We start from the raw sequence: 13,792 nt of genomic DNA, 5'->3' as shown, positions 1-13,792 counted from the left end.
AGGTACACATTGGCAATTTTTAAAAAACCTCTGCACAAGTTTACTGTAGAAAAGCAGATTGGGATTTTGCCCATTTTTAGTGTGACTTGTGGACTTAATATGAAAGCTATAAATTCACTAATCCTGTTCCTTCCAAGTGTTCTGAGAGGGTGCAGGATGCCACAAGCGCAGTTCCTGTGTGGGCTGACTTTTCATCTGTATTCATCCAAGAGTGACTTTGCTCACCTTCACAGTGTGGATGTTTACTGTCCTCTGATTTCTGACAGAGGTGGCCTCAGCAACATGCTGTTCCAGTGCTCCTTACCCGACACCATGGCCACGGTTGGCGATGAGCCTCGGAAAGTGCTCCTGCGGCTGTATGGGGCGATTCTGCAGATGGTGAGTGTGGGCAGCTTGGGCGGGGCCTCTGGATGCTTCAATCCTCTTTCTAGAGATGTTAATGGTGCACTATAGACATTTAAGTATATTGCTTTTATTTTAGTTGGTCTGTATGACTTGGTTCATTGTTTACATCGTAAGTTAATTCTTGTTTTTATCTAATATTTATTAGTCAAACAGATATTCTCAGAGTTATATCTAGAGAATATATGTTGGTGAAACCTTTAAAAAGTGCTGATGTTTCTTGGATTTTCTACACTGAAATTTTCAACTCAGACTTAGATTGTAAAATTTTAAGTGGAGAAGGTATGGTTTTTATAGCAACATCAAAAAAATTTTCTCTCATAAATATGTATAATTAAGATGTCAATTAAAACATTTTTTAAAAGATTTTGGAGAATAGTCTCAGTTAACAAAGTATGATCTCAGTGAAGCTGAATTTATTAACTACTTCTGAGATTTCTTTAAAACTTTGAATGATAAATTTATAATCTTCCTAAATTTTTATATTAGTCAAATTTAGTTTTAATGTAAGTTGAATTGTCTTATCCAGTTAGAGGATATTTCAAATGCCCAGACCTTTTTGTTTTTGCTATTTCACTAACCACATGTGGAGAGAAACGTTAGGTTGCTATATTTCTATGATAGGATTTTGATACCCATTGTGATCTTCGAAAAGATCCATTTTTATCTTCAGAACAGAATATTTTTTTGACTAAAATTTTTAAAAGACCAGTCTTTTCAACTCAACCTAAAAAAAAAACAGATTTTATCTGTGATATTTGATTATATATATTATATACTTAGTAAAGTTAAAATTGACAATCTAGATGTTAATTTGTTAAAAATTGTCATAATGTGAATGAGTCCTTTCATTGGATACTTTGTCCTTGACTCTGTCCAGCTGGGAAAGTGGTTAATGTCTAAAAGTACTAGGAACAAGTTAGCCTGTTTGGAGGTACACAGCTGCTCCATGCATAACCTCAGAACATCTGCGGTCCCGAAACTAGTATGCAGCAGGAGCCACAGCTGGAGCCACCTTAAAACACTGACCCTCCATTGAAGATCTTAAGGAGCAAAATCCTCATGTCTATTGTGTAGCCTGCTTTTTAATTTAATCAAATTGCAGTTGATTATAGAGCCATTTTCCAAGTAATTGATGTCCTTTAGCTCTGTTAATGTTAAAAGACCTAATGAAATCAGTCTTTTTAGAATTTTTCAAGGACTGTGTACATTCTGTAATAAGTCCCATTTCTGTTCTTCTGTATATTTTGCATTTAAGCAATGCTTTTAAAATACTTTAAAAAGTAGCTGCTGAGCTCAGTTTGGTGGATCATGCCTGTAATCTCAGCTACTTGGAGGATTACAAATTCAAGGTCAGCCTGGGCAATTTAGTGAGAGCCTGTCTTAGAATAGAAAGGTTTGGGGTTATATAGCTCAGTGATAGAGCACCCGGGCTTCAGTTCCCAGTACCATAAATAAATAGCTGCTGAAATTGCATGTGATATAAGATTGTTTAAATCTGATAAGACTTTCATTCCTATTTATATCTTAAATAAAAGCCTTTTAAATGGGCACAGTGTGCTCTTCCATGTATAAGCTAGGAGTAAAGTTCTCTGTTATAGAGCACCGCTGAAATGATGGAAGCTATGGAATGTTCTGTATCTGTGTTGTCCAGTGTGCTTGTCACTAGCCATATGTCACTACCAAACACTGAAATATGGCAAGTGTGGCCCGTGAGCTGAATTTTAAATTTTATTTGATTTTAATTAAGTTGAAATAGTCACATGTGGTTGACTATTACCATATTGGACAACCCAGCTCTGGTATGGGCTGGGTTACTACTATATGAGTGACCCTGTAAAAGCCAGCTGCAGCTTGGCAGTTAGCCTTTCCCCTAATGAAGATTCACTAGCAGTCATTAATATTTCATCCTTTTTGGAATTTTAGCACTCTGGTAGTATTATCTTTTAGCAGTTAAGTACAAATAGAAGTGCTTGGAAATGAGAATTTATTTAAACGGAACTCTGTGTCTGTCTTCCTTCCACTCTCCTCTCCCCTCTCTTCCTCCGTCCTCCCTCCCTCCCTCTCTCTCTCTCTCTCTTCCTTCCCTCTTCTCCCCCTCTCTTTTGAACCAAGGGGCCCTTTACCACTGAGCTGCATTCCCATCTTTTTTTATTTTTAATCTTTGAGACAGGGTCTTGCTAAGTTGCTCAGGCTGGCCTGAAACTTGCAGTCCTCCTGCCTCAGCCTCCTGAGTAACTGGGATTACAGATGTGCACTCTCCTTATTTATTTTTAAGGTGAGGGGAGACTATTAAGTAACTCAGGAAAATAAATCTCAGAATGATTTGAACTGCTTAAAACGAAATTAACTCTTTCCAAACTAATAGCATGGAGTATGTTTCACAAACCATTCTAGTTTCAGGGGCAGACACTCCTGTATTTAGTAAGTCAGTTATCTTTATATTAGGCAAACATTATATTAGTTTCCGTTCCCAAAGCTGCCTCAGCTTAGGAAGGTGGAGACCATGCTTGCAAGCATCTGGGTAGAAATGAGTGGTATCTAAGTGGATGAAGAGGAACACTTCCACAGTCTCATGCTTGACCTAAGATAGTAAATTCTTTTGTTTTGGTACCGGGAATGAACTCAGGGGCACTGAGCCACATGAGCCACATCCCCAACCCTATTTTGTATTTTATTTAGAGACAGGATCTCACTGAGTTGCTTTAGTGCCTCGCTTTTGCTGAGGCTGGCTTGTGGTCCTCCTGCCTCAGCCTCCTGAGCTGTTGGGATTACAGGCGTGAGCCCCCTTACCCGGCAGTAAACTCATTTTTGTTGGAAAAAACTTCCTGATCTGACCCTTAGTTCAAGTATGCTCTTATGGTTGAAGTTTAAACATAGTAAAACCATGAGATCTACAACTTTGAATTGAAATATTTTTAGTTCTCAAACTCTGCAGGGTGTAAGAGGAACGTTTGTTGCCAAAGAAGAACCTCAAATATTGGTGGCCGTTGTAGACTGTTGGTCATTGGGGTTGCTGTGACATGAGGGGAGGAATCACATTCAGAGACTCTGAAAAATGACTTCAGTAGAGAGAAGGAAGTAAGAAGTGAACCAGGCACAGCAGAAGTTGAGCCTCCCCAGCGCTGTGCCAGGAGCTCTACCATGAATTTAAATTCCTTTTCAAAGGTTTTCAATTCAGTTTCTAAAAGTCTGTTATTTATTTATTTCTCCTGGGGCATGGGAGAATCAAATTGCTGTTTTATGTTCAACTTTTTGAAATAAACATGGCACGTCACGGAGAGAGACATTTATGGTCTTCACTGAGGCCTTCATTCTTATCACAACAACAACAACAACAACAAAAATCACCAGAATTAATGGAAAATTGTTAATTGTTTAATTAACAGATGCAGAGCAAATGTGGAGCCCCAATAAATAAATAAATACCATTACTTTAATAAACTTACAGGGTAGCAACAGAATTAAATGTGGTGTGATTCAGGTGATCTGCTTTCCTTCTTCTTTTTTTTTTTTTTTTTTAAATATTCTTTTAGTTGTCAATAGACCTTTATTTCATTTATTTATATGGGGTGCTGAGGATCGAACCCAGTACCTCACAAATGCTAGGCAAGCGCTCTGCCTCTGAGCCCCGGCCCCAGCCCCATGCTTTCCTTCTTTTTAACTGCACACACATCCTATGTCTGTATGTGTGTCCATGGAGGAGAGACTGGTGACTGCTTGGTGAGCTCTTTCAGTGCCATTGGGCCTTTAAGGGGGTTCCAGTTCACCCTTTCCTTGAAGAATGTTAATTAAGGACTGCTGCTGCACATAATGATAGGCCCGTGTGTTTCCTCAGAATATTTTGCTGTTTTGCTTAATTATATGATAGACTAGTTTAGTTTAGTATGTCCCTTCTTTCCCTCTCCCCTTCCTTGTTTTACACTTTTGAACTTTTTACCTCTGTGGGAATCAAATAGTATGTGGAAATAGTGCTCATGTTTTTTAATCAGTAATGATTTATTTATTTATTTTTAATTTTTAAAATGGTTTTAGATGAACACAATACCTTTATTTTATTTGTTTATTTATATGTGGTGCTGAGGATCGAACCCAGGGCCTCACATGTGCTAGGCAAGTGCTCTACCACTGAGCCACAACCCCAGCTTTCAGTAATGATTTATAAGTGACTTGGTTTAAAATAACTAGATGCTTCTCAGTTTTCTCCTATTTCTTCCTCTTGGTGTTGTGAGATATGTGATTTCCTTTATTTCCATAGTGACAGTGATGTGACTGCTCTTTGATGCAGTTCTCTAAGGGTTAAGTACCAGAAAGCCAAGGTAAAACCTTGTGATTGACTTACAGCTCAATTTGTGTCCACAAACATCTGTCTCTTCCAGCCCCTAACTCTATACAAGATGAGACATAAGCAAACTTGCTCATTATATCCTGGGTTTTTTTGTTTTGTTTTGTTTTGTTTTAGTTTTAGAGACTTATGAAAAGTCCTTTGTTCAGCAAGGGCAGGAGCAGATCCTTCAGAAATCTGATCTGGAGAAGACCCAGCCATATACCATTATCTATAGGTTTAATAAATGCTGGTTTGATCTTAATACATATCAGTATAATTTCATGTCTGTTTTCCATAGACTAGCTTCAGTTTTAGTGGAGGGAAAGGCATTTATCTTAACTGCATAGATGATGACAACCAGACTCAACTGTAATATGACTGTAACTAAAGTAGGATTGTTTTAGAAGTTTTGAGAAGTGAGGAGCCTTTGCCATTTTGGAAAGAGATATAACTGCTAGATGAGAGCTTGAAACTCTAAAACTAGCTATAAATGTAACTTGATTTTTTTCCTTTCTGATACTGGGAAGGAACATGAGCTCTGCGACGTCCAGTAGCAGCCTTTTCACAGAAGCAAGTTTGGCTGATTACAAATAACCAGTTTGCTTATTTATCATGAATTGTGGAAGACACAAATGTCAGTACGTATTGTTCATTCATTGTAACTTGTGCCAGTTGGCGGAAGTCTCAGAGGAGTGCCTTGTCCCTTCCTCTGTCAGAACAGTGACTCTGTGTTAAGCCAGGTCCTTCTGTGCATGAACTGAGAGATTGGCCTCACCATTAAGAATGGTCTCAGAGGCATGAATGTTAATAATGCACATCAAAGATCTCTCTTAAGTGTTGTCTGGAAAAAATGTTTTTGTTTGTTTTTTGAGTAATAGAAGGCTAATATTAGTGCTTGTTTGAATACTAACCATAATGCAATTAAAGGCACCAAGGCACAACGCAGATATGTATTAGTGATTCTAAAGAGTGAAATTTGTGAGACTGTTCTTTTGGAGTCCAGAAAACAAAATATCCTCTTCCCTATTTTCTCTGAACTCATTTAATTCAACCCAATAAAATATGGACCAGCTTGTAGATAGTTACTGGCTACTGAGAAATAAACTGCTTAAAAATACTCCTGTGTGGAGCTGAAGCCACTCTCCCTGCAGACATGACCGCTGAGGCTCCTGGATGGGAGCTGACTTTTCCCCTTGTCATGTTGCCATCATTTATGACTTCAAGTTGTTTTGTTTACTCTGCTTTTTTAAAACCCTCTGTACTCTGAGTTCGGTGTGATTGTATCTATTTCTAAGGTAGTCAAAACTTCCCTCAGAGTAAGACTTTTTTTTCTTTGCATTGTACGCACCCCTTTGACCCACCTAGTGTTTCTTAGTTAATACTCTCCAGAGGTAGCTGCCAGTTATACCTGTGGTCCTTCTATACCTGCTTTGGTGCCTTCTTTTGATAACTTAATAAACCACAGACTATGTCTAGTTTTGACATATTCAAAGTGTCCTTGTCTTGCTGGTCTTAAATGTTTGGGATTTATAGCATGAAACCAATGCAGATTTCTGGTCCCCGGAACGATGGCTTGCCCGCGGCCTACCCCTCTGTGGGAAGGAATGTCTGTGTTGGGTGGAGTGAAGGGCGCTGGGGTAATGTACCACTTTAGCTGTATGTGCATGTGTTCTCTGCTGCAGGCTTGTCCATGCGATCGTGCCTGGAGCACTCTGGTTTCCAGGTGACAGACACGATTCACGGTATAGTATGAGACCTCTGAAGTTGGAGCATTCTCTACAGCTTTAATTTCTTTCTTTTAGTTCTTGGATTCAAGAAATGCTTTTTAAAGAGAAAATTGTAATGCTTGTTAAGTAGCACCAGCTACAATTTGTGCTGTGCTTAAAGAGGTACAGTGATAAAGATTTCAGAATGTTATATATTGATATATCACTTTTTAATTTTATTTTTTTGTCCAAGGCAAATCAGATCCCTTTCTTCTGTTTCCTCAGTAGAAAATGACAGACATTGAGTAATTCTAGACATTATTGGGCCTGAACTTGAGAATTTAATTGAGGTACTTCGGTTCTTCCTTCACATCTTTCAGCATTGTGGGAAAACGCAGAAACACACACACACAGACACACACATACAGACACCCACACAGAGACACACACAAAGACACATACACACAGACACACATACATAGACACACACATACAGACACATGCGCGTGCGTGCACATACACTGCAGTGTATCTAGTAGTAGTGTAGTAGTTCTTTTGGTGAGAGTTAGCAAACTTTCTTTCCTTTTTCCTTATCAGTTAGTTGCTTTTTGTGGTCTTATCCGAGCTGGATGCCCATTTTCTTCATGAAGCTTAGCAGTGTTGACCTGACCCTACATGGAATATACCAGGCCAGAGAGGTCACAGCTCACTTCCTAGAAAAGGGTTGTCTGCAGGTCAGCCCTTGGGTGCCTATGTGGAAGTCCCAGCAGGCTTGGGTCAGCAGGTTGCCTTCATCAGGCATGATTCTGAGAAGGTCCTGAAGTGGCCTTCTTGACCGGGCTTTCGCTCACCAGCTGCTGCCTTATGTGGCCTGGAGCCTTTTTGAGGTTCTGGTTTCTTATCTATATTCATCAGATCTTCCAGTTTGAAGTTGTTAATGTTCCAAAAGATCAACTCATAGAATATTCCTTGGAAATGTGGGAGATTCTATAGAGACTACCATCAAATATTAGAAGTCACTTTTCTATTTACATACTTGTGATTCATATGTGCTCATGAACGAATTACATAAGCTCCATTTTAGTTCACCTTTTTTAATTTTTTTATTTTTTTGTGGTGCTGGGGATCGAACCCAGGGTCTCAGGCATACTGGGCAAGCACTCTACCACTGAGCTACACCCCCAGCATAAGCTCCATTTTAAATCATTGTGTATGGATCTCACATTTTAATGTTCAGTAAAATATTTTCAGAGAATACTGTAAGAAATTATAAAATCAATAAGTATAGGATGTTTTCTTTCCTTCTTATACTTATTGATACTCACCTGAGGTGGACCAGATCTGCAGCAGCAGCAGGAATTAGGCCAGGGTTTGTTTATTAATTTTTAAAAAAATTTTAAATTTATTTTTTAGTTGTAGATGGACACCATACTATTTTTTATTTTATTTTATTTTGTATGTGGTACGGAGGATTGAACCCAGTGCCTCACGCATGCTAGACAAGCGCTCTACCACTGAGCCACAACCCCAGCCCCAAGGCCAGGGTTTATGACAGAACCTTCTCTTCTAGAGAGTAGAGCGTGATTGAATAAGCGGGTGGCTATTAGAAGCCTTCAAACTAATGGATCCCAGTGCTACTCCAGGACCACAGGTCACAGTGCCTGGCATTCAGAATGCAGCTTCCATCACTCTTGGAGGATTGATAGCCTGGGAGTTGTTGAGGCCTCAGCTCAGGAGGATGGTCCTGGGTTAGTGGAGAGGTGGATTGTTTTCCCAGCCAACCTTCACATGCTCTAGAAGTTGAGTCGGGCCAGCAGTTGAATTATTCAGTCATCCTTCCATGGGTCTCACAGCATTTTTGAAAACCCCACAATTTATGTTTTATGGAGAGTCTCTAAAAGAGCTCCTAGCTAAATGATCCATGTAGCCCTCATGTGGTGGGGAGAGGGTGATGGAGAGAAGAGCATGTCCTAGGTGAGTTTGTGTGGTCATGCCTCGACTCACTTCACTCCTGCAGCTACCATCGTGTGTGACATAGTGGTTATTTCCTTATTATGACATTGCCTATAATTGGCAGTGATTTGATGTCTTAAATAGCATTCCCAGTTTATTGTGCTGGTTGATGATGTGTCATTCTTTGGGTCTGAGTTACCACTTTTCCCAGCCTGTCCCAGGAGCAGCTCATGCAGTAGTGGATCTCTAAAGTCACTTTAAAAATGGCTCAAATAATTATGTGCTGCTCTTGCTGATTTATTTATATTCATACATCCACATCTAAGGAAAATTGATGTGCTGCTTTGTTTAATCTCACAAATGGGGTTTTATTATAGTCATAAACCCTCTTTATTATTAATAGAGGAATCTTTTTTTTTTTTAATATTTATTTTTTAGTTTTTGGCGGACACAACATCTTTGTATGTGGTGCTGAGAATCGAACCCGGGCCGCACGCATGCCAGGCGAGCGCGCTACTGCTTGAGCCACATCCCCAGCCCAATTATTAATAGAGGAATCTTTTATTAAGAACTTAGGCAGCTAGGTGCAATGGTGAATGCCTGTAATCCCAGCTGTTTGAGAGACTGAGACAGGAGCATTCCAAGTTTGAGGCCAGCCTTGGAAACTTAGTGAGACCCTATCTCAAAAAATTGAAAAGGATGGGGTGTAATTCAATGGTAGAGCATTCCTGGATTTAATCTGGCATTGTGAGAAAAAAGAAAGAAAAATAAGAAATGATTTTATTTCTGCTGGTGCCTAAAGATCTTGGATTTCTCAGCCTCCAGAACTCTGAGAAATAAATTTCTGTAGTTTATATAGGAAAAAAAAAAAAAGGAAGAAGAAGAAGAAGAAGAAGAAACGAGAAAGCCAGTGACAGGATAGCTTTGTCTTTTTTTTTTTTTTTTTTTTTTTTTTAATTTATGTGACAATTCACCTATTTCAGGTTTATAATTCAGAAGTTCTCAGTATATTGATAAAATTGGGTATTTTTTAACATATTTTCAAGATGTTTTAATTTCTTTTTTTTTTAATATTTATTTTTTGGTTGTAGTTGGACACAATACCTTTATTTATGTGGTGCTGAGGATCGAACCCAGGGCGCGCACATGCTAGGCAAGTGCTCTACCGCTGAGCCACAACCCCAGCCCAAGATGTTTTAATTTCTTAGGTCTTGAAATTTCTGTTTATTTTCAAAAAAGTGCTTTATTCTGAGTAATTTCAGATCAGAACAGAAGGAGGCAGAAGAGTGATAAGCCCCAGGTGCCCATTATCCATTTCTCCTGGAGGACAGCCTTCTTGCATCGTTTCATCTATTTCCCCAGGGATATTTTGAAGCAGGTGCCAGCATTAAATCGTTTCTTCTGTAAATATTTCAATCTATATCTATATAAGATCATTTTTTAAAAATGACTTATATAATGTTCACAAAAAAAAATTAGGACTGGGGTGTTGGCTCAGTGGTTAGAGCTTGAGTTTAGCATGAGCAAGGCTGGGTTTGATCCCTTGCAGAACACACACACACCACACACACACACACACACACACAGCATTATTTAATGTTAAAAAAACAATGTCTAAATTCTAATAAGTGTAAAACATTTTAGTATTCTAATTTATAAAATAAAATTTTTATTAATTTGCAAGTTAGGAGAGTTTAAAGTCATACTAAATATTCATACAATATATCTTAATATCTACTTCAAATAAATTTTTACCACTGAGGTAAAATTCCACAAGTCCCCAAATATATTTTTCTTCCCATCTTCCTGGACAGGATCCTCTGACCTCTCTTTTGGCCAAGTGAGTGGGTCTGTGCCTGGCTCATCTAGGAGCAGGCCTCTGCTCACCTCTCCACAGTTGTTTCCCTGGCTTGAGGTTTCTTGGGCCTGCTCTTCTTGGTTATAGCTGAAGGGCACCTGTGCATTCTGTACTGAGGAAACAGAACATGGGGTTGATACTGCAGAAGTCCATCTTGCCTTTGCGATGGTGCTCTTATTACTGAATAAGTCATGCAGCCATTGGGGTGGGATGAGACTTCTGGGGGTGGGAAAAAAATGAATGAAATTTACCTCCACTTCTGGTGATAACATGTTAAAAAGGAGTGGTCTTGGAACTTTGTAACGGATTGTTAGCCAGTTTGTAACCTGGGATGAGGCGACTTGCTTTTGAGAGCACCATTTAACAGGGAAAAGGACTTCTGTTAGCTAAATAATCCATTAACTGTATCTCCCTAAGAAGATACAGTTAGAGCAATAACAGCATAGGAATAACCATAGTTGTTTAGAATTTTGTGCAGGTCAAATCCCGTTACAACAAAATTTAGTAATATATCCAAATGTTACAACAAAATTTAGTAATATATCCAAATTCCTTATTTGTCTTAAAAGCTTTTCATACAAAGCGTTAGTATGTAATATGTCTGATTATAGAATTTAGGCTTAGGGTATGAGCAAGGCTGGGTTTGATCCCTTGCAGAACACACACAAAGGTATAGCTCAGGGGGAGGGCACTGGCCTAGCATGTGCGAGGCTCTGGATTTAAACCCCAATCCAGACGACTCTGTTCTTAGCTTTCCTTGGAGAAAAAAGCATGAGGACTTTTTAAGGGCATTTCAGCCCCATTCAGTGTTCTAATTAACACTGTGTCTAGTTTCCCCACTACTGGGAATGTGGATGTGAACTTGCATGGTGCTGGGTTGCTCCTTGGAGCTGTTTGCCTTGTGTTTCACGGTGCCGGTGCCAGAGTATTCCTTGATTCACTTAGACCAGAGCATAGCAAGCATCAGAATTTGCTTGGTACTTTCAGGGTAGACAGACAATCAAAGGTGAAGTCCCTGTTCTTCAGGAACTTACAGGCCACCCAGGAGAGATCACGGAGGTGTAAGTCTAAGGGAACAGTGCAGCCGAGGGAGCACCCTGCAGTTAAAGGAGGGAGTAGAACTTCATGATAGCCAGTAGCTCCTCCTCAGTTTATCTCGTCATCCATTGACCCCTCTCAGCAGATGGATAATGGCATTTTTGTCATATTTTGATTTTTACGGTGTTCACTGTAACGGGATTTAACCTGTAGCATCCTTTCATCAGAGAAATGCAGATTACACAAATGAAAACATATATCTTCATTGTACTTTCTGTACTTTGTACCAAATGTACTTTAAGCGTATGTTCCAGATGTTAGTGAATATGTATAAGTGCAAGCATTAGAAAGCCTTTAGCAGATAGCTTTATGAACATGGATGTTTGTTTACTTTTATACTGAGTAAGAAAAACATGTATTGTTTATACATAACAAGCATTAAGATGTCTGTGGAATGCTATTCCGTGTATGATGGGAGAGAGTGGTTGCTGTAAGTCACAAGGATTTTGAATGCTGCTAGAGTAGCTGGTGTTGCTTAACGTGGCATTTTTTTCCTGTCCACACTTTCCACCCTTGGTACAGGTGTTTTTGATAAAGCTGTGGAATGGAAAGGTATGTTTTCATGGGATGTTCAAGATCTGTTACCTTAAGTTACCAACCTCTTCTTTTAAAGAGGTTTCCTTTATAGGACTCCTCTTGGGTCTGGCTTACACGCAGACTTTAAATATAACATAATTTTAGAGGCAATAGAGTATGAAATTTTGACATTACCCTTAAGTTTCTTACTTTACTTTCCCCCAGTCCCTCATTTAAGGTTCTATGAGGGTTTAAAGCACTTGGGGTGGGGGGCTTGCTTTGAAGACACATGCTTTGTGCCGTGAAGAAAGAATGTAGCCTCAGAGCTGCTTATGGAAGTTGGTGATCTAGTATGTTGTTAATATTGCCAATAATTTGCAATTTCATTGAGGAAAGTAATGTAAAAGTAACCTTAATATATTAGTATATAAGAAACTTTAGGGACTTTGTTAACTTCACCCTGTCCTCTTTTTGCTGGAGCTGTGACCAGCTGCACCAGCAGGGTTAGTCTGGGGGAGTGCCAGGTGTCCTGCCTGCACAGTGCTTTCTTCTCTTGTCCATGCTCTGTGCTAACCACAGCCATCCGTGGGTGGATTGATACCCCAGTCCTTGCGGTTGGCTTGAAAGAACCCCATAACTAAATTAGCGAGAGCCTTGGCCTGCACTTTTCTTTAGAAGGCTCAATTGGAAGAGTACTATCTAGTGACTTTCCTCTAACAATGAAATTGTGAAAGGTCCGAGGGACGGCCATGAGATGCACAGTTCTTTGGTCTCAGTGGCACATCCCTTTTCTTGTAAATAGATAAAGCACTTTCCAAGGCATTGGTACTAGTGCTGGAGGCTGCTGGTGCCTGTAGACTACGCTGGTCCCACGGCGGGCTGAGAAGCCCTTGTTAAAGATCTGTGGTGTTCGTAAGCCCTACTGTTCTGGTGGTTGCAGAGTTAGTGTCTGCTCAGTGTTCTCCATCTCACCGGAAGTGTTTGCTTTTTCTCATTCATAGAGGTCCTGTAATAAAGAGGGATCCGAACAAGCTCAGAAAGAAAATGAATTTCAAGTAAGTAATTCAGTCTGTTCTGCACCTGCATGAGAGGTGAACCAGTGTCAGCCAACCTCGCTGCGCTGCAGTTCTGCAGGGCCTCTTCACTGCCCTTGGAAACACCCTCACCTGTCCTCCTTAGGGGGAGAGCTCTTGGTGTATTGGGAGCCACCTCACTGAGACTGAGCAAGCAGTGGGGGTTCCTGGCCCCTCTTGAGGGTGCAGATGGTGGAAGTTTGATGTCTTTATGGCAGCATTTTCTGCACGAGTGTCCGGGGTGCAGAGAGGTAGAGGATTGGGGTGACATTTGTGTGTAATGCTCTGATGTGGGGGCAGCTGGCTTCCACTGCTGCAGTGTGTCTCACCCCTTTTCTTAGTTCCCATGCTTCCCATTAGGGAAGCTGGTCAGTGCCCAGTCATTTTAGTGGTCACTCCATTTTCTGGGGAAATAGCAGACATTGTTCCAGGCGGAAAAGGTCCCTAGACTCAAGAGACTGTGAGCTAAGCTGACCCCGCGTCTACTGAAACACATGCAAGCAGCGGGTTTGAGGTTGTCACCACATGGAGTGTGGAGGCTTAGAAGTATAGAGTCTGGGGTGAGGATCTCCATACCTGGAGTGAAGTGTTTTTTTGTGTTGTTCTTTTTTTTTTTTTTTTTAATTATTTTTGGTGGTGCTGGAGATTGAACCCAGGGTCTTTTTTTTTTTTTTTTTTTTTTTCAATTATTTTATTTTTTAGTTTCTTCGGCGGACACAATCATCTTTGTATGTGGTGCTGAGGATCGAATCCCGGGTCCGTCATCGCATGCCAGGCAAGCGCTGCTATCCGCTTGATGCCACATCCCCAGCCCTGTAACCCAGGGTCTTTATGCTCTACCACTAGCTACATCCCCCGT

The 13,792-nt window shown here is 40.2% G+C and overlaps 1 protein-coding gene across 9 annotated transcripts in view; it reads left to right on the top strand.

Annotated features, from left to right (window-relative positions):
- Nucleotides 1-202: 202 nt before the first annotated feature.
- Chka (choline kinase alpha) overlaps nt 203-13,792 on the top strand; it is a 37,068-nt gene continuing 23,478 nt past the window's right edge. Inside the window, exons 1-4 of one of the 9 annotated variants that reach the window (XM_048807770.1) lie at nt 259-378; nt 5,257-5,367; nt 6,412-6,471; nt 12,862-12,915. Coding sequence is in view for 5 of the 9 variants with exons in the window: in XM_048807769.1 (XP_048663726.1) it covers nt 283-378; nt 11,867-11,896; nt 12,862-12,915 (180 nt within the window). In the remaining 4 variants the exon portion in view is untranslated. Of the gene's footprint in view, nt 379-5,256; nt 5,368-6,411; nt 6,472-11,866; nt 11,897-12,861; nt 12,916-13,792 lie in introns of all 9 variants that reach the window. The other 8 variants (XM_048807772.1, XM_048807769.1, XR_007349300.1 and 5 more) reach the window with 8 other exon arrangements.

The sequence above is a fragment of the Marmota marmota genome, unplaced genomic scaffold (genome assembly GCF_001458135.2).
Source record: "Marmota marmota marmota unplaced genomic scaffold, marMar, whole genome shotgun sequence".
Lineage (NCBI taxonomy): Eukaryota > Metazoa > Chordata > Mammalia > Rodentia > Sciuridae > Marmota > Marmota marmota.
The sequence above is the reverse complement of the archived record's forward strand: the minus strand, read 5'-3'. Positions and strand labels throughout refer to the sequence as shown.